We start from the raw sequence: 23,446 nt of genomic DNA on the forward strand, positions 1-23,446 counted from the left end.
AAAATACAATCCATTACGGACGAAGGAATCACCTATACACAAGAAAAGGATATTTGTGAATCACTAAATAAGAATTTCCAATCAGAGTTTACAGAAGAAAAAAATTTTGAGAGGGACTGTGTGGAGCATGCATGTCAACACATACTACCAGATATACAAATATCAGAAAAAGTAATACAGGAGGAGTTAAGTAAATCAGACAGAGGAAAAACAAATGGTCCTGATGAAATTTCATGTTGGGTGCTACGAGAATATGCAAAGGAGTTAAGTAAACCATTATTTTTAATTTTCAAGAATTCCTTGAGTCAAGGTAAACTACCTGATATTTGGAATAAAGCAAACATTGTCCCTTTATTCAAGAAAGGGAATAGACAAAATCCACTCAACTACCGACCAGTACCACTGACCAGCGTTGTAAGCAAGGTATTAGAAAAGCTTATAAGAAAAGCTTGGGTAAATCATCTAGAAGACCACAATATGATAACAGAAAGACAGTTTGGTTTCAGAAAAGGAAAATCATGTGTTACTAATCTGTTGAGCTACTATGACAGAGTAACAGACACAACACAGGAAAAAGAAGGATGGGTGGACAGCATCTACTTAGATTTCAAGAAAGCATTTGACACAGTACCACACCAAAGACTTTTATGGAAACTGTACCATCAAGGAGGAATTCGAGGCAACCTGTATTGTTGGATGCAAGATTTTCTCATAAAAAAAGAAATGAGAACAGTACTAAGGGGAAATTACTCATCATGGAAAGAAGTGACTAGTGGAGTACCACAGGTCTCAGTGCTGGCACCAATCATGTTTTTAGTGAATACAAATGATATAGACAGTAACAATGGAAATGAAAGCTATCTAAATATGTTTGCGGATGATGCAAAAATACAAAGGAAAATTACTAACACAGACTCTTGTAAAGAGCTACAAGAAGAATTAAATAAACTTCATGAATGGAGTAATACATGGCAAATGGAATTCAATGTGGACAAGTGTCAAACTTGATTAAGTTTGGTAAAAGTGGAAAAAGACCGATTGGGATTATACGTTAGTAAATAAAACCCTACACACATCAGAAAGAGAGAAGGACCTAGGTGTGAATATCAATAACAGACTATCTCCGGCTGACCACATCTGTGAGAAGGTATGGAACATGTATACACTGCTTGCAAATATGAGAATAGCATTCACATACATAAATGAAGACATGCTAAGAAGGATAATAACATCATTCATCAGACCAACCCAGGAGTATGCATCAGTAGTCTGGAGTCCTCATCTCAAAAAACACATACTGTAGACAAGATTGAAAAAGTTCAAAGGGCCGCTACAAGATGGGTACCAAGCTTAAGGGATCTAAGCTACGAAGAAAGACTAAATAAACTGAATCTACCAACACTACAGGAGAGAAGGAAAAGAGGTGACATGATAATGCTATATAAATGCATATCAGGGAAGGAGAAAATAGACATAAATGATTACTTAACCTTTGGGGAAGCATCAGCAAGAGAACACTGCAAAAAACTACATAAGAAGAGAGGTGATAAAGACGTAAGGAAATTCAGTTTCCCAAACAGAGCAATTGATCAGTGGAATGCACTACCGAATGAAATAGTGTGTGCCAAACAATTCACAAATTTAAGTGAAATGCGTGGTTTTGACCGCATCGATTCTCCGGAATATTCCGGAGAATACCGCAGTCTCCCCGACATCGAGGCGGACCAGGAGCAGTGGAGTCTGCCCTCAAGAATGCCGACACCCCCACTCGGACCCCCCGGGGTAGCCGCCGCCAGCCACCACCACTCCGGGCAACAGCGGCGTACGTCAGCCCGGGCCGTGCGCCCTTGTGACACTCAACCACCACGCCGCCGCCACCGTAGGCAAAAGACACTACCTTCGTGTGGCGGAATCACCGAGTTAGCTAGGGGTGGAGTCAGAAACTGTACTCCAGGCAGCGCCCCTAAGGTAGAGACGATCTATGGTCGCTCTAATAGTGTCAAGGTAGAGACGATCAACGGTCGCTCCCTTCAAAACCAGGTAGAGACGATCAATGGTCGCTCCCATAAAAAAAAGATAGAGACGATCTATGGTCGCTCACATAAAAATCAGGAAGAGACGATCAATGGTCGCTCCCTGAAAGCTCAGGTAGAGACGATCAACGGTCGCTCCCTCAGCACACTGGTAGAGACGATCAATGGTCGCTCCCATAAAAAAAAAGATAGAGACGATCTATGGTCGCCCATATAAAAATCAGGAAGAGACGATCAATGGTCGCTCCCTGAAAGCTCAGGTAGAGACGATCAACGGTCGCTCCCTCAGCACACCGGTAGAGACGATCAATGGTCGCTCCCATAAAAAAAAGATAGAGATGATCTATGGTCGCTCATATAAAAATCAGGAAGAGACGATCAATGGTCGCTCCCTGAAAGCTCAGGTAGAGACGATCCACGGTTGCTTCCTCAGCACCCCGGTGGAGACGATCGATGGTTGCTCCCAGGGTATAGTAAGGAGGAAAGACCTCCCTGTGTCCCCCGGCCTCTGTTCCCTGCGCGAGGCCCTTGAGAAGACCCACCTGTCGGGCCCCCGTGACAGCCGCTGCCGCAGTCCTTCCCTGCCGGCACCCCTGCCCATAGGAGACCGCAGTCCGTCGCCTCTTCCGGCCCGCCCCAGGACACCCGGGCGAGACCTCACCACGCCCCCGCGATGCCGGGACCTGACCCAGAGGTTCCTAGCCCTCTTCGGCCCCAGTCCGGAGCCCAGTCCGGAAACCCCCGGACGTGAGAGGACGCCCTAGCGAGTCGCCCCGTGCCCTCCCGGCTCGCCCTACCCTGACAACGCCCTCAGTCCGACCGGATCATCACTGAGGTAACCGTGTTTCTCTCCACGAGAGATACGAGTGATCCTGTAATACTTGTGAAGTAGGTTAAGTGTGACTCCTTTTCTCTTAGAATAAGACTAGTGCAGTAATTTCATGTAATTTCCATTGGGGTAACCCAGGACATAATGCTCCATTAACGGGCGAGAATATGGGTAGAGACCTCAAGTGAAGATACGTGCGAGTGTCATCCCGAGTTTACTAAGGACTTCTCTCTAGAGCCCAAAGAAAGAATAACACATTATTGGAGTGCTATTGGCTAAGCTCTGAGTAATATAGTGGAATAGAATTTACGAGGGTTCCGACTTTGTTACGCGTTGGGAAGTGTGAGTCTACATAACCTACCGGGGAGATGTGTAATATATAAGCTGTGCCGACAGAAATCTAGTGTCACCAAAACAACGAGGACAGCGAGTAATAACTATATTCCCCTGTTCCACACGCTATCCCTAAAAACTCTCTCCATTCCTCACCCCCGCTCTTAAAGTCCAAATAAGAACCAGAGTTAATTGTCAAAGAATTCTTGCCAACAGAAAACACCTAAACTCCCTTGTTAATATCGGGCCTCATTAAATATTACCATAACTTCCCCCTCGCCGTTCTAAGTCACTCTCCGTGTCTCCCTACCTCCCCCCCCCTTCCTGGTAGATCACAAACCCCCCCCCTCTCCCCTCACGCGCTCCGTGCGCACGGGTATTTACTGTACTCCTAGTACTAAGATTTGTTGTATTGTCATTAATATCTAGGAAGCTAGTATCCTGCGAGATACACAATATTTTAGATAAGGTTTTGTATTGCTCTATATTGTGATGTAATGTCTACTGAAATGTCTTGTGTCTAACTGAAATAATACACGTGTATGGTGTTGCCGAAAGTTTTTATGTCCTGCCTCTCTTCATTGCACTAGCTCCGGTCTCGAAAGAGGACCCCGCTCCGTGTTGAGTTGATTTGGGATGAGAAGTCGAGCCAAATTCTACTCAGCATTACACTGGTGGCCAGCGGTGGTTCTAGATCCGAGCGTAGAAGAGAGGTAAATAGGAAATATTTGGAAAAATGGCAACTAAACCGCACGTCCAGTTATCCAAGTTTGACCCTGACCAGTATGACATACAGACATATCTTGCAATAGTTAAACCCTTATTGGATATTGGCTTCGATAATGACCAACAAAAAATTGCAGTCACACTTCCACTACTGGGTAAAGCCGCAGCTAACATTGCGCCAAAAATTGTCCCAGAACTCACCTGGCAGAACTTCACCAAGTTCGCTGTCCAAGCCATCACCCCATCATTAGGGAGAGTGGTGGCTCTATCCAAGTTGGATAGCTTTACTTATGACGGGGATTTAGATAATACCCTGTTGCAGGCAAGAAGCCTGATTACTGCTGCCTACCCGGAATCAGACGAAGAAACCCGGGACCAGCACACCTTCAATACTCTGCTCCGAGTACTCCCAAGTGTTGTCAAGCAACACTTTACTATCCACGATCCGACAGGAGACATGGATAGGGATATACAGCTGATACGACGCCTCCTGACCGCCTGCCCTCCTCCACAACAAATCAATGTTGTCAAGAAATTCCCCACTCGGCCCCCGGCTCCCCCAGCCGCACCACGTCCGCCCCTGCCCCACACCAGCCCGACCCCGACGCCTAGCCCACCCAGGGCGTACCCCTCTCGTCGGCGCCCCGCCCCGCGAGAAAACCCAAACTTAATTCTCATCAACCCGTGGGAATTCACAGCCTGCAACTCCCGTTGTCCCCTTCATGACGTACGGGACCAGCTGAAAGCTGCTCGCCGCAAAAGCACAACCCCGGGTTCGCGTAAGGTCTCCGCCCTAGAAGGCGAAGCCACAGGGGACGAGCTGGCGCCAGCGGACGATCCCCCACCAGGAGACTTAGAGCAGGAACAGGAACACGAAAGCCCTAACCAGCTGGATTTTTAGGCCCGCCCCCGCACCAACCCACGGTGGCGGGGGCCATCACCCCTAAGTATCGCCCCCCAGTGTACCACAAAATGAAAATCAACGGCGTGAAGGCCAGACTACTAGTCGATACAGGAGCAGCCAGATCCTGTCTTTACAGCCATTATTTCTCCCGCTACAAATCACGGTTTGGCCCGCTCCGCCCCACTACCACCCACCTTATAGATGCGGGGGATGGCCCCCTGCCCATCCGTGGGGAAACTCGGGCCCTACGGGTCGACACCCACCAACCAGTATCTACCCAGCACCCCTTCATCATTTTTTATTCCTCCTGCCGGAGCTATGACGGCTATTTAGGGCTGGACTTACTTCAAAAACTCGGAGCCACTATCGACTGTCGCAACCGACAACTCCAGTTCCACCCCCTACCCCGCTCCGCCCCAGGCGTTTGTACCTGCACGCCGCAACCCCGGCCGGAGGACACACGCAAAAAACCTCCCCCGCACTCTTTCTTTTCCCCTTCTTCGCCTCCCCCCTCCCCTGCGCCACCCCACCCCACTCTTGCCCCCTCCTTCCCTGCCACCATTTCCGCCGCCGTTACCATCCCCTCACACCACGAGGCCTGGGTGCCCCTGAACAGGCCCTCAGGCCCATCCGTTTTGTTCTCCCCCCTCCTCCCTGCCGGACCCCTCTCCGCCTGCCTCGTTTCCCCTACCTTTCTCCCCCCCCACCGCGCTGCCATTCGCATCGCCAATCTTGCACCATCCCCTCTCACCCTTCCCAAAGGGCTTATCGCTGGAGAGATGGAAGAAGCTGAGCCCTGCGTCCCGTTCCCCCCCCAATGCCCCGCCCCCCTCCCCCCCATCCCTGACCATCTCTCCGACCAACAGTCAGACGCCTTACGCCGCCTCCTCCTGGAGTTCCAGGATTTGTTTGCGGCAGGGCCCGCAGATATAGGACACACTACATACCTGTCTCACGAGATCCATACGACAGGCCCCCCGATACGACAGCCTTCCCGACGGAAGAACCCCCGACAGAGAGAAGAGGAAGACCGCCAAGTGCGCGAAATGGAAGAAGCGGGTGTTATTTCCCCCTCCACCAGCCCGTGGTCCTCCCCCGTCGTTCTAGTAAAAAAAAAAGACGGCACGATGCGGTTTTGCATCGATTACCGCCGCGTGAACAATGTCACAATTAAGGATGCTACTCCCCTTCCCCGCATCGACGATTCCCTAGACTCCCTATACGGGGCGTCTTGGTTTTCTACCCTTGACCTCCAGTCTGGATATTGGCAGGTCCCAGTCCACCCGGACCATCGAGGCAAAACGGCCTTCTCTACCAGTAATGGCCGCCATTATGAGTTTAATGTCCTGCCATTCAGCCTCTGCAATGCCCCTGCCACGTTTTCCAGGCTGATGGAATCTGTTTTAAGCGGCCTCACTTGGGAGATCTGTTTGGCCTATCTTGATGATGTCATCATGTTTAGCCAAACCTGGGCCGATCATTTGCAGCGCCTCCGCCGAGTTTTCACCCGAATTCGCCAGGCAGGCCTCAAGTTACATCCAGCCAAATGTGTCCTGGCCGCAAAAACCGTCGCGTTTCTAGGCCCTACCATTTCCCAAGCAGGAATTTCCCCAGACCCCGATAAGCTGCGCGCCATAGCGGACATACCACCTCCGCAAGATGTTCACGGCATTCGTGCCTTTTTGGGGCTCGCCTCCTACTACCGCCGCTTCGTGAAGGGGTTTGCACAGATTGCTAAACCTCTTCACGATCTGACGAGGAAAGGAGAACCTTTCCTCTGGACAGAGGACCGACGAACCACTTTCCAACAGCTGAAAGACAAACTTATCTCGGCCCCCATCGTGGCCTTTCCCGACTATGCCCTCCCTTTTCGCCTCTACACGGACGTCTCCCTGGACGCCATTGGCGCTGTTCTAGCTCAGGTACAGGCCGGTCGGGAACACATTATTGCTTGTGCCAGCCGCACACTGAACCCGGCAGAGAAAAATTATGCCGCCACCAAGCGAGAATGCCTCAGCATAATCTGGTCCCTCCAATATTTTAGAGCTTACCTTTCTGGGACCCAAGTCACTATAATAACCGACCACCAATCACTCCAGTGGCTGCGACAATCGGACTCCCAGAACGCCCAAACCGCCCGATGGCGTGACACCCTAGAGGAATTTCAATACGAAATCTCGTACAGACCCGGGAAGCTCCACACTAACGCAGATGCCCTCTCCCGCCTTCCCATCCGCGCCATCCAACCAGATCAGGACCTGCTAGAACTCTGGCACCACAAAGAACGCCCCCCCTGGATTCCAGCCTACCTGTTTCCCAAATTGTGCCGACAGGGCGACCACCTTTTAACCCCATCTGGACACATCCTCTTGGCCCCCGATGCGGCACGTGACACCCTGCGCCAGTTACACGCCCACAACGGCATCCATTTGGGCACCAAAAAATTGCTACAGGTGTTTAATGACATCTACTGGGCCCCGAACCCCTCCACCCTCGCCAAGGAAATTATTCAAGCTTGCCGCGCCTGCGCGCTCGGGAAAGACATTACCCGGACCGCCGGGCCTTCTGGCCATATCACCGCCCACAAACCCTGGCAGCTCCTAGCAGTCGACGTGGTAGGACCTCTCCCTCCTAAATCGGGATATAAGTACGTGATCACGTTTGTTGACACGTACTCCAAGTTCGTAATAGCCTGCCCCGCTAAAGAACATCACGCCGTCGCGGTCGCCGATGCCTTACTCCGACACGTTTTTCCCTACTTTGGCATTCCCCAGGCCATCCATTCCGACAATGCCCCCGAATTCTCCGGGAAAGTCTGGGAAGAGCTGGCCAGGATTTTTGGATACGAAATCTCCCACTCCTCACCATATTGGCCTCAAGGGAACGCGGTGTGTGAACGCAGCCATCGTACCTTGGCAAATCAGCTACGGACCAGAATCGAGGCTACCAAAGACAACGATTGGCCAGCACACGTCAAAATCGTCCAGTGGGGCATGAATTCCTGCCCCCGAGAGGACGGGGTTTCCCCCCACGAGAGGATCTTTGGTGAAACCCCCCTCCTAATACCTTTACGCCATCACTTGCAGCCGCCCACCTCCGCCCCTGCGACAGACCCGCTACACTTGCTAAAAAGGCGGGTATACCACCTACAGCGAAACTTAGATCTTGGACCCGACACAGCCGCCAACCCCTACAAGCAGGGTGACACCGTAGTCATCACCCAACTCCCCACCCCCCACAAACTTGCCCCCCGTTTCACGGGCCCACACACCATCACCAAGATCCCCAACCCTTACCAGGTGGTCGTAGACTACCACGGCACTCCCCGTACCCTCCGAAACCGACACGTGCGCCCTTTCCGAACGCCCATCCCCCCCGCCACGACCCCGCCCCCCCAACCCCCCACGGCTCCTGCTCCACCCTCTACAACCACATTTGAGTGTTACATTTCCTCCTCCCCTTCCCCCTCTCCCCCCCCTACCACCTCCACCTCTCCTGCCCCAGGCACCTCACCTGACGTCTCCCCCGACACCCCCCCTCCCCCTCGCCCCACCCACCCGTGGCCTGCCCCTCAGCCCTCACTCCCCCATCTCCGGCCCCTGCCGCCACCCCCGTCCCCCAGCCCATCACCACCCCTTCCGCCCACACCACCACCACCACCCCTTCCGCCCACACCACCACCCCTTCACCACAACCCTCTTCCACTCCCCTCCCCCTGCCCACCACCCGGACGCCCACTCCACCAATACCACGTCCTACCACACCCACGGCACGAAAGACAACACGCCCACACCTAACGCCCCCCGCCCCCCCCACCCCTGCCCGCACCACCGCCACCCCTTCACCAACACCCCCTTCTCCCCCCCCTCCCCTGCCCACCACCCGTACGCCCACTCCACCAATACCACGTGCTACCACGCCCGCGGCACGAAAGACAACCCGCCCACACCCAACGCCCCCCTCCCCCCCACCCCTACCCTCACCACCACCACTACCCGCTCGGGCCGCCTCTCACGCCCACCCGCCCGATATTCCCACACCCCTACACCCCCCACCTCCCCGCGACTTCACACTGTCCAGCTACATCGGGCCCAAATCCCTCCTACCTGTACTCCCCAGAGACTCAACGCCGCATTACTACCGCACAAAACCCGGCCTTCACCCACTCTGTCCGGCATTCCACCTCCAACCACACCGACAACCACACCAAACAACATGAGGATTAAGCGAGCTGTATGGGCCCCTTCCTTTGCCAAGAACCACCGGCTCCGCGGACCCCACCACCTGTTAAATATCCTCAAGCACACCACCACCCCCTCCGCCCTCTTCCTCACCTATGACCAAACACAAGAGGAAAATTCTTATACTGCCGCCTGGCAGCACACACTCCGACACCTCCAGCCCATCTACACCACCTCCAACACTAGCGTTCCACCTCCAGCCACAGGGACGTGACTTTTTTCAAGAACATGGTGGTGAAATGTGTGGTTTTGACCGCATCAATTCTCCGGAATATTCCGGAGAATACCACAGTCTCCCCGACATCGAGGCGGACCAGGAGCAGTGGAGTCTGCCCTCAAGAATGCCGACACCCCCACTCGGACCCCCCGGGGTAGCCGCCGCCAGCCACCACCACTCCGGGCAACAGCGGCGTACGTCAGCCCGGGCCGTGCGCCCTTGTGACACTCAGCCACCACGCCGCCGCCACCGTAGGCAAAAGACACTACCTTCGTGTGGCGGAATCACCGAGTTAGCTAGGGGTGGAGTCAGAAACTGTACTCCAGGCAGCACCCCTAAGGTAGAGACGATCTATGGTCGCTCTAATAGTGTCAAGGTAGAGACGATCAACGGTCGCTCCCTTCAAAACCAGGTAGAGACGATCAATGGTCGCTCCCATAAAAAAAAGATAGAGACGATCTATGGTCGCTCACATAAAAATCAGGAAGAGACGATCAATGGTCGCTCCCTGAAAGCTCAGGTAGAGACGATCAACGGTCGCTCCCTCAGCACACTGGTAGAGACGATCAATGGTTGCTCCCATAATAAAAAGATAGAGACGATCTATGGTCGCTCATATAAAAATCAGGAAGAGATGATCAATGGTCGCTCCCTGAAAGCTCAGGTAGAGACGATCAACGGTCGCTCCCTCAGCACACCGGTAGAGACGATCAATGGTCGCTCCCATAAAAAAAAGATAGATACGATCTATGGTCGCTCATATAAAAATCAGGAAGAGACGATCAATGGTCGCTCCCTGAAAGCTCAGGTAGAGACGATCCACGGTCGCTCCCTCAGCACCCCGGTGGAGACGATCGATGGTCGCTCCCAGGGTATAGTAAGGAGGAAAGACCTCCCTGTCTCCCCCGGCCTCTGTTCCCTGCGTGAGGCCCTTGAGAAGACCCACCTGTCGGGCCCCCGTGACAGCCGCTGCCGCAGTCCTTCCCTGCCGGCGCCCCTGCCCATAGGAGACCGCAGTCCGTCGCCTCTTCCGGCCCGCCCCTGGACACCCGGGCGAGACCTCACCACGCCCCCGCGACGCCGGGACCTGACCCAGAGGTTCCTAGCCCTCTTCGGCCCCAGTCCGGAGCCCAGTCCGGAAACCCCCGGACGTGAGAGGACGCCCTAGCGAGTCGCCCCGTGCCCTCCCGGCTCGCCCTACCCTGACGACGCCCTCAGTCCGACCGGATCATCACTGAGGTTTCTCTCCACGAGAGATACGAGTGATCCTGTAATAATTGTAAAGTAGGTTAAGTGTGACTCCTTTTCTCTTAGAATAAGACTAGTGCAGTAATTTCATGTAATTTCCATTGGGGTAACCCAGGACATAATGCTCCATTAACGGGCGAGAATATGGGTAGAGACCTCAAGTGAAGATACGTGCGAGTGTCATCCCGAGTTTACTAAGGACTTCTCTCTAGAGCCCAAAGAAAGAATAACACATTATTGGAGTGCTATTGGCTAAGCTCTGAGTAATATAGTGGAATAGAATTTACGAGGGTTCCGACTTTGTTACGCGTTGGGAAGTGTGAGTCTACATAACCTACCGGGGAGATGTGTAATATATAAGCTGTGCCGACAGAAATCTAGTGTCACCAAAACAACGAGGACAGCGAGTAATAACTATATTCCCCTGTTCCGCACGCTATCCCTAAAAACTCTCTCCATTCCTCACCCCCGCTCTTAAAGTCCAAATATGAACAAGAGTTAATTGTCAAAGAATTCTTGCCAACAGAAAACACCTAAACTCCCTTGTTAATATCGGGCCTCATTAAATATTACCATAACTTCCCCCTCGCCGTTCTAAGTCACTCTCCGTGTCTCCCTACCTCCCCCCCCCCTTCCTGGTAGATCACAAACCCCCCCCCTCTCCCCTCACGCGCTCCGCGCGCACGGGTATTTACTGTACTCCTAGTACTAAGATTTGTTGTATTGTCATTAATATCTAGGAAGCTAGTATCCTGCGAGATACACAATATTTTAGATAAGGTTTTGTATTGCTCTATATTGTGATGTAATGTCTACTGAAATGTCTTGTGTCTAACTGAAATAATACACGTGTATGGTGTTGCCGAAAGTTTTTATGTCCTGCCTCTCTTCATTGCACTAGCTCCGGTCTCGAAAGAGGACCCCGCTCCGTGTTGAGTTGATTTGGGACGAGAAGTCGAGCCAAATTCTACTCAGCATTACATTAAGGATACGATAAATATGGTTTAAGACACGGGACAACACGAGCTTGACTCATTCCTGTAAAGATACAATTAGGTAAGAACAGAGAGAGAAAGAGAGAGTCAAGCCTCGTTAAGCCTCGTTATACAACTGTTCACTATGATAAATTTCGAAAGTGATAATCCAAGAGTTATACTCTTCTTGGAATAACAATAAAAAATAGGTAATAATTTTGCTAAAACAATAAATTCAACAGCCGCCTCCAAGAATCTTGCATGGATGTGGCGATGCATGCAAACTGATTGTCAGCTGTCTGAGACAACATGGCCACCCAGAGTTTTCAAGCTCAGAACCCCCATCTTGGATCTGCACAGGCAGCCGCCTTTGCGCCAACCCTATGAAGACCCTGTCTCGCTCGCCCACTTGCTCACGCGTCCCACGCCTGTGATGTTTCTCTTGCTTTCTCTGAGTTATGTTTTAACTTGCTTACAACCATCGCAAAGCCAATGCTGTTGCCAAGTATCTGTGTATGTGTGCTAAAAATATGGGTGCGTGCAACAGTAAGCAGAGAGGGAACTTTTGGCATGTGAAAAAAGTGAAACTCCTAACTTGGAAATCATGTCTGGTGCTACCCCCAATGGAATGCGTGGTGCTACTGATGCTGCCAAGGGCAAGGCAAAGCCTCTCCCCTGACATGAAATTAGACATTATTAAGAACCATAAGAAGGGGCAGAGGCCGAACACGATTGCTGACACCCTAAAGCTGCCCTAGTCCATGGATCTTGACAGTGATAAAGAAATCAGATGCTGTAATTATGCCATCACAGAAGGTGCCTTCTCTGACTGCTAAATGAGTGGAGCCTATCCTGGAGGAGATGGAATGTCTGCTAGCTGTGTGTGTTAATGAACTGATGTGAGCAAAGTAGCCTCTTCACTGCACCCATCTGCAATAAGGCTCTTGATCTGTGGAAGGACCTCAGGGATATGCAAGATATGGATGCCAAGGAGGAGTTAACGGCCAGCACAGGTTGGTTCAAGTAGTTTAAGGCCCATGCTGGCCTTAAACAGTTGACCCTGCATGTTGCGGCTGCTAGTGCAGATCACCTGGCGGCTGTGGCCTTCCCTTTGAAGCTGAAGGAAATGACAAGGAAAGGGCGATACTCTCCAAAACAGGCCTTGAACATTGATGATACAAGCATGTTTAGGAAACTGATGTTCTAGAAGACATATGCCAGCAAGGAAGAATAATGTACTCCAGAGTTCAAAGAAGCCAAGGATCACCTCACCCTCCTCTTCAGTGCAAATGCAGAGGGGAACCTGAAGCTCAAACTGCTCCTGGTTTACCACTGGAAGAATCCCGAGCACTGGCGGGATTCATGAAGAACCTTGAGGTTATGTGGAAGAGTAACCCAAAAGGTCTTGCTGACCACTGCACTCTGCTGGTCGTATATGGCAGGATACCCGTCCCTCCTGCCTGCTTGACTGTGCCATTTGGAGCATCCTTGCCAGTTGTTTCCTCTTGCAGGTTGACAGCATCCCATGCCACTCTGAGGGCATGGAGGACTAGGTGAATTGTTTAAAAGTGGCGCATCTGCCCCTCAATACATCATTCCTCCAGCCAATGGATCTGGGCATCATTGCATCCTTCAAAGTATACTGCCTCTGTCACACCAATGAGCAGGTAGTGAAGGTGAGTGACTCCGAGGTGAGTGATGCAGTGCGGCAGCTTTGGAGAGATTACAACATGAAGCACGCCATCGACAATGTAATGGAAGCATGGAAGGGGTGCAGCCAAGCAGACTGAACGCCATCTGGTGCAAAGTATGGCCGAGTGTGTGTACTCTATCACGGGGTTCGGTTCCAGGTGGCAGAGAACATTAACATCCTCCACCTCCTTCATGAGACAGGATTTGAGGAGGCTGACGAGGAAGATGTGCAAGAGGTCCTGGACAGCCATAATGAGCAGCTGTCCACAAAGAAACTCAGAGAACTAAGGCAATGGGTGGCGGAGGCACAGAAGGGTTTCAAGGATGGCAGAAAAACAGGCACCTTCACATTCTTGATATAAAAACCTTAAAGGAGTTCCTTGCGATAATGGACAAGGGCATTGCATTCATCCAGGTCAAGAACCTGAATCTGGCAAGGAGTGATGCATCAATGTATGGCACTGAACAACATCTGAAGGCATACAGGGAGCTCCTGACAACTAAGAAAAAGGCAGCACAGCAGACCACCATCACCTTCTAACCTGTCAACGGCACCGAGGATGGGCCACGGCCATCAATGACTGGTGTTCAAATGCAATATCCTGCATCACCTGCCTCCATCATGTCTGCCTTGTCTTCACTGCTGCCTGGCACACGGTATGCTGCACCACCACACTCTCTCTCACCCTCACCACTCCGTTCTCCGTTGGCCTCAATGCACTGCTCTCCATCGACCTCAGCCCATCACTCTCCATCGGCCTTAGCACATCACTTTCCCTTGGTCTCACTTCATCATTGCTCTCCTTATCTCTCTTCATCTCCTCCTAAGGACCTGAAGTGAACATCTAGGCACTCCAGCCCCAACATTGTGGGGGACCCTTGATGACAGCACGAATAGGCCTAGGACAGACTTAAGGTGGAAAGCTGAGTTTTTTGGGGTGAATATTTGGTTTCGTGGTCAAAGGTATCCTTCCTATCTCCACTGAACCCATGTTATATCGACCTCACTACTGTATATGGTAAATAGTTATGTGATGAGTTTTCACTTGACACAACCTTATTGCACCTATTGTATAGCGAGTTGTGGCAATATACAAATATATACTTTATAAATACTATATGTAGATAGATAGATAGATATAGATATATAGATGTATATATATATTATCATCATCATCATCAACAGCCATTACAAGTTCACTGCTGAACAAAGGCCTCCCTCAACCTTCTCCACAAACTCCTTGACTGAGCCAATCTTTACCACGTTTTCCCTGCAAATTTCTGTATTTCATCTCTCCACCTCTTGTCTGGGCTTTTACTGCTACACTTACAATCTCTTGGTGTCCAGTCAGCCAGCCTCTTACTCCATCAGTTATCCCTTATTCCTGCTACATTGACTTCATTACAGCTGATAAGAATATCACGATCACAAATGTCATGGTCAACAACAAAGTAAATAGAGGAAGTGGCCACAGAATGGTGGGTTGCACAGCCAGATTCAATTTCTCAAGTAAAATAAAAAAGATGATTAAAGATAAAAAGATATGCCCAATAAAAGTAAATGAAAACAAAGTAGCCTTTCAGTTGGAAATGAGGAACAGATTTCAGGCTCTAAGTAATGCTGAATGTGACAATGATGAGCTGAATGACAAAATAACAAAAGTGCTAAGAGAATCAGCGGAGGTACTAGGAAAACCTAATACAGTACAACCAAAGCCAAGAAGTAGTCAGAAAAGTCACTCGAGCATACGAAAAACAAGAAAGGAAAGGAAAGGAAAATCAAAGAAAGATGAAATAGAATGAACGGAATTACAAAGACAAGAAAAAATAATGAGAAACATGGATCAGATCAAAGAAACCATCAAAAAAGGAAAACATCTGAAACAGGTCCGAATTAAAATGGCACTAGGAAAGCAACAAGTTACATCACTGAAGGACAAAAATGGTGAAGTCATTAAATGCAGAGATAAGATGGTGAAGAGAGTTGGAGAATTTTACAAAGAACTGTATGCATCAAAGACAGTAGTACCAATAGCTAACTTTTCAGTTCACACAAGTGAAATACCTGAGTTAGTAGTAGTAGTTGTTCCCTAGGCAGTCTGGCCGAACAGCCCCGAGTCCCTAAGGAAGGCCACGGCCAAGATTGGGATTTCCCACAGAGCTCTAAAAGAGTGTATGTTGCGTTGTTGCGCAGGTGATTGTGTGCAATGCAGTCTTCCATAATGTGCTTAATAGTATGGGATGCTGTATTACATCCTGGACAGGCATCTGTGATGGAGTCATCCAGCCTCTTCTGGTAAATAAGAGGACTGGATGATGACCACATCTCACCCTGGTCAGGTGGACCCTGTCCTCACGAGGGAGACAGGATTCAGAAGGGTGGATATCAGGAGGCCGTGCATGCAGCTGTGTGTTGTCTTTAAGTGACTGAATGGTGCGGCAAATGATCTGAGTATGGATATGCTTCTGGAAGCCGGTCTGAGGCGGGCAAGGGGGGAGAGATGACTGCATTAGTGTATGATATCGTGTGCTGGGTGTTGTTTTGATGTTCCTTGGTGTGTGGATGTTCCTTGGTGTGTGTGGATGTACTGCCATGCAGTGTAGTGGATGATGTGGGTTTGTGGAGGCTGCAGCAAGAATTTGGGTGCCTCTCATGTCTAGGTGATCCTTGACTTTGAAGACTTTTTCTTGATGTAGGTGGTCTGTGGGTGTAGTAGCTGTGCAGCCTGTGATTATTTTTAGGGCCTTGTTCTGTATGGACTGTAGAGTGTTGTAGTGTGTTTTAATGAGGTTAAGAGCCCAAGCAGGGGTTGTATAATTCATCACGGAACGTATATATTGTTTGTACACTGTGGTGGTGGTTTCTTTGTTGTGTCCGAATGTTGTATGGGCAAGTGACCTCAAGGCATTGAGTGTTGGTGTTACTTTATATTTAATGTCTGTGATGTGTTGTTTAAATGACACTGATGTATTGTATGTTACACCAAGGATTTTGGATGTGTGTGTGTGTGTGTGTGTGTGTGTGTGTGTGTGTGTGTGTGTGTGTGTGTGTGTGTGTGTGTGTGTGGTAAGGGAGTGTTGTTTATGGTGAGGTGTGGAATGTGACTATGCTCTGCTGTCCAGTTTGTGAGAAGGGTCAGTGTATATTTGGCTGGGGCTAATTTGAGCCTGTCTGTGGTGAACCATTCGTGTGCTGAGGTAAGGGACGCCATTTCTGAAGTTTCTGATGTTCGAAGACTGACTGGAAAATGTTACATGCGCACATCTTTTGACTCATTGGAGCACATAGCAATTATATATTCACCGTGAGAACAAGGAGTGAATGAGAACATTGTAAAACTGATCAAAAACTTATATAAAGAGGAAACTGCTAGTTAAATTACCTAAGGACAGGGGACTTTCAGAGTGCTGGGTCATTCCAGACTTGGTCCTACATTAGTCTTTTGCTGGTTGCCATGCTCGTAACAGCCGTCGATTATTTGTCCTCCGGGGTCTAACTGTGAGATATAGTAATGGCATATGCCACTGAAAGTACTAAAATATTATTCAGAAAAACCATAACCAATAAGAATGATCTCCTTTATTTTCATAATTACAGAATTTATGATTGTAGACTCAATAAAGAAGTGTCAGGCTGTCACAACTACACCTTGCATAAATTATATTTGATATGCTGAACATTGTAGCTGATATCATATATATTAACTCGAGGCGTCCCGATGACGTATGGATGCCGTACGTCAACACGTTTTGTCATGGTGACACCTGATGATGTATCCATACATTTTGCAACTGCGAGGTCCATCATCTGCACATTTTTCAAGTTTCACGAGTGATTTTTGGTAGGCATACGTGGGCGGGGATACTGCCTGGCCCTACCTGACTCCCCTTCCCCCCCTGCACACCATTTTCTCGGCAAGTCACCTGTTAGCAGTGACCTGGCCAGTAAAGACATGTCATGCTATGGTCTCTCCAATGATGAAATTCAAGACGAAAGTGATTCCCGAGGTGGAGGACAAAGGAAGAAAGAAGCCAGAGGAAGAAACAAGCAGAAGTGACGAGGTGGTAACGTTGTAAAGGAAGGTGCCGTATGTTTATGAGTTTGGTGAGTGAACAACGCTTATATCGCCTATATTACTGTGTGAAAACCAATAAACTCTTGTACTACATATAAATTCGTACCAAATAAATAAAGAGTTACCTATTATGAGTGGTTTGGAACAGTAACCCCTCCCATAGAAAATGTCTTCTCTAGGGCCTGGCCTGAGAGAACACAGTACCAAGGTGAGGGTACTGTCACCTGTACCATCATTTCTAAGCTCAACTCCGCACTTTCTGAATGTTCAATGTTTCTCATAAAAAGCTGAGGTCTTAGCCAAAAAAAAGAAAAAAAAAAAACTTCGAAAATCTGCCGTGATTCGGGGGGGGTGGTCATTGATGAAAAATTTGCAAGGATGCGGCGGGTTAAGGCCTGCCTATTATACATTATTAACCCCTAAAGTACTAAGCTTGTCGCTCGATGTTTTTGCGCAATTACTTAAAATGAGTTATTTAAAAGGAGCCTATGGAGAGACAGGCTAACAAATGAGGATATAAAGGAGCATTGTGGTGTGGATGTGGATGTGATAGGAAGCAACAGGAGGAATACACTGAGGTGGTTTGGCCATGTGGAGAGGATGGAGGGTGAAAGACTGACGAAGAGAGTTTATGTGAGTGAGGTGGAGGCCGAGGATGAGATGGAGGGATGGGGTGGAGAGGTACAGTATACAAGAGAGGGGGGTGTGAGTTGGGAGCGGGGCAGTGAAATGGCGGGGGACAGGGCGAAGTGGAGGCGATTTGTTTGTGGCCACCCCGAACGGGATTGAGGCGTCTGGCAATAGATAGATAGATAGATAGACAGACTTAAAAGGACGAGCAATGCCGATCGTGCAACATCCACAAACAACTAGCAACAGCTGGCTGCACCCCGGCTGTGGTGTAGATGGCTTCTAACCAATCAGAACTAAGTGTTGGACACACCGGAGGGGGGACCCAGGCCCGTACCCAGGCAGTGGGGGGTGTACCCCCCACCTCCCTCTCGCCACATCCCTCTACCTTGTTACTACCCTACCTCCCACCATTCTTACCACCACCACCACCCCTCCCACACTCTCCTAATGCATCCCCCCCCCTCCCATGTGGATCCCTCCCTTGTCCCCCCATCCAGTCATCTGGGGGGAGGGAATTTCCCCCCTACCCTCCCTCAATGTCCCTATACTCCACTGGAGCCCTTCCTTTGTGTCTGGTGGTGGTCTCCTCTGAAAAAGCAGCCATGGCAACAGAAGGCATCACAACACCCCCAGGAGGTGACAATGGAGGGATAGGTAGGGCACCCAGGATGTCCGTGCGATAAGGGCATACGTCCCATACGGCCACGTGCCCCTATTCCACGGAGTGCACCCAGCGCGAACATCTCAGTACGGGTGAACTACCCTCCAACTGATCCAGCCCTCACGAGGATCAGGGTGGAGCTAATAAACTAGCTCCAGACAGCACCCCAGTGACGGCCTGTAGTCGTGCACCAGCAGCGGCCTGTGGCCGTGCAATTGTGATGGCCGGTAGCCACACGCCTAAGAGATGGCCAATAGCTGCTCGTAATGCTGTCCACCTCCCCCTGCAGAACCCGTGATGGCCAGTTGCTGCATGCAGGGAGGGAACAGCATGCCCTCTCTCCATCTGCAGTTGCCTCGAAGGGCCCAACACCTGTGATGGCTGGCAGCTGCACCAGTAGATGGGACGGCCTGTAGCCACCCCTCGCCTATGGGTCGCCCTTCATACAGGACTTCGACGACGGCTGGTAGCCGCGCCTGTAGGCAGGTGATGGCTGTTAGCCGCACTTCGTCTGCAGTCCCATCAGGGAGTCAGGCCCCGGTGATGGCCGCTTGCCACACTGACGGGAAAAGGATGGCCGGTAGCCGCACCAGGGAGGGACACCACAAAAGTCCCTCGTCCCCTGTGACTCTACAACCGGAGGGAGACCCCCACTCGAGCCGCCCCACCAGTAGCAGAGCAAGTCCCACCTCTAACTCCCCAGCCCGAGGCAGCCTCCAGGAGGAGAACCTCCCAACAGCGGATTGCTGGAGAGGACCTGTGTTGACCTCAGGGCTGCACTCCATCCAGCCAGCACCTGAAGGTGACCAGCACCTGTCGGACTCCTGTCACCAGCAACGCCGCAGCCCTACCCTGACGGCGAAGCAGCGGGAGTGAGACCACAGCAGATGGGCCCTCAATGCCGCCCCTAGTACCTCAGGACACAACCTCTCCAGTCCGGATGAGGAGTGACGCCCTTCCTGCACCAGGCGCCTGTAGGAGTGCCTACAGAAGATATTTGGCCCCAGTCCCACGGGCTAAACTCCTAACCTAGCCTCTCCAGTTTGAGGCCCGTCACTACGCCCGATCGTAGCCCACTCCGGAGGACGACGCCCCTATGAGTAGTCCTGTGCCCCCTAGACAAGAAGACAACTGAGGGTACTCCACCGACACTGGACTGACACCTGTGAGCCGCCAGATGGCCGCTCCCTTGCCCCTTACCCCTACCATGACTGTGATTTCCATGCCCGTGGAGTAAGAGGAAAGTGACAATCAGAGTACAGTGACAGTGTTTAACTACCTCAACTCCACTGTCTGTGAGGCGAGACATTAGCAGTATTCTACCATCCTGCCCCACTCAGTGAACACGGGATATGTGTATGATTATTATAAAATATATGCAGCCCAAGAATTAAGTGTACTCCCAACTTCACTTAAGTACAGTGTCTGTCCGCCTATTCTCGAGACTGCCGGTATCCTGTGTGACACCTGTAATATATCTTTGCCAGTCCATGCTTTGCCTTTGTATAGAGTCTTGTGGACTGTCTGTCTTCCCTGTGTTAAGAATTTGGTAATATACATGTAAGGTTGTTGCCCTGTGTTTTCATGCCCTGTTCCTCTCACACTGTGTCTTAGCTCCAGTCTAGAAAGGGAACCCAGCTATACTGTAGGTGTTGCTAGGATGGGAAGCTGCCCTAAAAACACCTAGGATAACACCGGTGGACAGCGTTGGTTCTTAACCCAGGCAGATACAGAGAGGAGCAAGTAGGGAATTCATCGAAGTGGCAACCAAACCACATGTACAACTGCCCAAACTTGACCAGGAGCAGTACCATAGTCAAGCCGCTGCTAGATATTGGCTTCGAAGGCAACAGACAGAAAATCGCAGTCACCCTACCACTTTTGGGCAAAGCAGCAGCCAGTATCGTGCCTAAAGTCGTCCCTGAACTAACACAGGTGAATTTCACTAAAATAGTGGTGCAAGCAATCATGCCCTCTTTAGGAAGAGTGGAGGAGCTGTCCCACCTTGGACAGCCTAACGTGCGATGGAAGCCTGGATGACACTCCTATCCAGACTAGGTGGCTCACCACTGCCACATACTCAGAAGCAGATGCAGAAACCTGGGTGCAGCATACTCCTCAGAGTTCACCCCAATATGGTCAGGGAACACGTCACCATACACGACCCGACGGGAGATCTGGACAGGGACATCCAGCTGATACGGCAACTCCTGACCTCCCGCTCCACCCCTCAACAAATCAACGTAGTAAGCAAGTTTCCTACGGACAAACCAGCCCCACCCAACAAGCCTTGGCTACTACCAACCCACACCAACCCTACACCAAATCCACCTAGGGCACACCCCACTAAAAGCGCCCTGCATACAAGGAGAACCAGAACCTAATTATGATCAATCCCTGGGAGTTCTTCATGTGCAGCCACCGGTGTCCACTCCACAACATCCGAATGCAGCTCAAAACAGCCTGGTGCAAACTAAATATCCCAGGCCGACAGAAGGTATCGTCATTAGCGAACGACGGCCCCGAGGACGACACCGCACCAGCCGGAGATATCGATGCTGGGGAAACAGAGCCTAAGGAAGACGAGATCCCACAACAACTGGATTTTTAGGCCCGCCCCCACACCTCCCCATGGTGGCGGGAGCCACCTTTCAGAAATATCACCCCCCAGTCTACGATAAGATGAGACTGAACGAGGTTAAAGCAAGGCTTCTAGTCAATACTGGAGCAGCCAAATTGTGCTTCTATAGCCACTTTCACTCCTGTCATAAATCGACTTTTGGCCTGCTTTTCCCTACATCGACTCATCTTGTGGACGCAGGGGATGGCCCCCTACCCATCCGTGGGCAAACCCAGGCCTTATGCACCGACACTCACCAGAAGGTCTCAACCCACCACAAGTTCATCGTTTTTGACTCAGCTTGTCGCACCTACGATGGATATGTGGGACTGGACCTCCTTCAGAAACTGTGAACAGCCATCAACTGCCACAAGCAACAACTCCAGTTCAGGAGCCACCAGTCCCCTCCCCCAATCCCTCACAACCCCTGTGCACCCGCAAACCCTCCCCCATCCCTCCTCAGAACCGCACCCCACCCACCTGTCCCCCCTCCACCAGCCCCCATGCCCATCCCACCTTCCCTGCTACCACCATCACAATTCCCCCTCATCACAAAGCATGGCTGTCATTAAACAGGCCCACCATAACATCCATCTTATTCTCTCCAGACCTGCCTCCTGGAACCCTCTCAGCCTGCCTCTATCCCCCATCTTCCTCCCCCCCAACATCGCAGCGGTCTGAATTGCCAACATCACCACAACCCCCCCTCACACTACCTAAGGGGCTTGTGGTAGGAGAAATGGAAGAGGCAGAACCATGCACTTCCACCACCTCCTCCTCCCCCCACCCCACTGCCCCCCATCCCCGAGCATTTCTCACCACATCAAGCTGACACTCTCCGCCATCTGCTCCTGGACTTTCAGGACCTTTTCGCGTCAGGGCCTACCGATGTCAGCCACACTACCAACCTGGTGTACAAAATACACGCCACAAGACTGCCTATCCACCAACCTTCCCAACGAAAAAACCTGAAATAATGAGCAGAGGAAGACCGGCAAGTCCAGGAAATGCTTGATGCCGGCGTTTCTTCACCTTCCACCAGCCCCTGGTCCTCTCTTGTCATCCTTGTCAAAAAGAAAGTTGGCACCACGCAATTCTACATGGATTACCGGCGCCTCAACGATGTTACCATCAACGATGCCACCCCACTGCCCAGGATCAATGACTTCCTCTACTCTCTGCATGGTGCCACCTGGTTCTCTACCTTGGACCTTCAATCTGGGTATTGGCAGGTCCCCGTACACCCCGAGGATAGAGGGAAGACTGCATTTTCCAACAGTAATGGAAAACATGAATTTAACGTCCTGCCATTTGGACTCGGCAACGCCCCCGCCACCTTCTTCCGTTTGATGGAGTCCGTCCTGAGTGACCTCACCTGGGAAATCTGTCTGGCATACCTGGACGACATTATGATTTTTAGCAAGACATGGGCCGATCACCTTCAATGCCTCAAAAAAGTTTTTCAACTAGTCCTGAGGGCTGATAAAAGGGGACCTCCAGCTCTCCCTGCCATCAGCTTTCCATCCACCTTGGGCGTACTGCCCTGCTTGACTAGTGCTACAGTCTACTCCTCTGGCCTTTTTCTGCTATGCGTACAATCTCTTGGTGTCCAGTCAGTCAGCCTCTTGCTCCATTGGTTATCCCTTATTATTGCTACATGACCTGCCAACCTCCATTTCTGTTCTTTTATAACTTCTATAATATTTTTTTACTTTAGTTTGCTCTCTCACCCAAGTTGATCTTTTCCTGTCTCTTAAAGGTATTCCAAACATTGACCCCTCCATTGCCCTCTGAGAACGGATTACTTTGTTTTCCATCGATTTTGTCAGTTTCCAGGCCTCACAACTATACGTTTGTTACATACTTTTCATTTCATACAAACTGGCAAGCTACTACTCATAACGTCACTATGTTTACCAAAAGCTTTCCATCCAATTGTAATGCGTCTTTTAATTTTGCTAACATCTTTTGTTAACCCTTGAACACGTCCCCTATTTTTTATGACCACACAACAGGCAGGCTATCCATTAACCCACGGAGACAACGTGGCTGTTTAGCGCGTCCAACAATAACAGGTTTGAGGCAGTGCATCCCACTGGCACTGGCACGGCACAACACTGAGACACATTGTTTGGACTTCTGACTAGGCACAGTCTTCTCCGTCTCTTCTGCCAGGGTGCTGGTGGGCAAGGAGCTGTAGAACAGGCCAGTCTCGTCAACACTGTACACTTGACCAAGAGCAAGGCCCTCCTTCTCGAT

The 23,446-nt window shown here is 50.6% G+C and overlaps 1 protein-coding gene across 1 annotated transcript in view; it reads right to left on the reverse strand.

Moving 5' to 3' along the window:
* Window positions 1-13,448, reverse strand: part of LOC145401911 (ATP-sensitive inward rectifier potassium channel 12-like) — an 81,781-nt gene extending 68,333 nt beyond the window's left edge. The window contains exons 1-2 of the mRNA XM_080274017.1: window positions 13,333-13,448; window positions 12,836-13,038 (exon numbers count right to left, since the gene is read on the reverse strand). Of these exons, the coding sequence (XP_080130143.1) occupies window positions 12,836-13,038; window positions 13,333-13,448 (319 nt within the window). The remainder of the gene's footprint in view (window positions 1-12,835; window positions 13,039-13,332) is intronic.
* Window positions 13,449-23,446: the final 9,998 nt, after the last annotated feature.

The sequence above is a fragment of the Coenobita brevimanus genome, chromosome 57, assembly GCF_032717465.1.
Source record: "Coenobita brevimanus isolate Jiangsu-jjx chromosome 57, ASM3271746v2, whole genome shotgun sequence".
NCBI classification, from domain to species: Eukaryota; Metazoa; Arthropoda; class Malacostraca; order Decapoda; family Coenobitidae; genus Coenobita; species Coenobita brevimanus.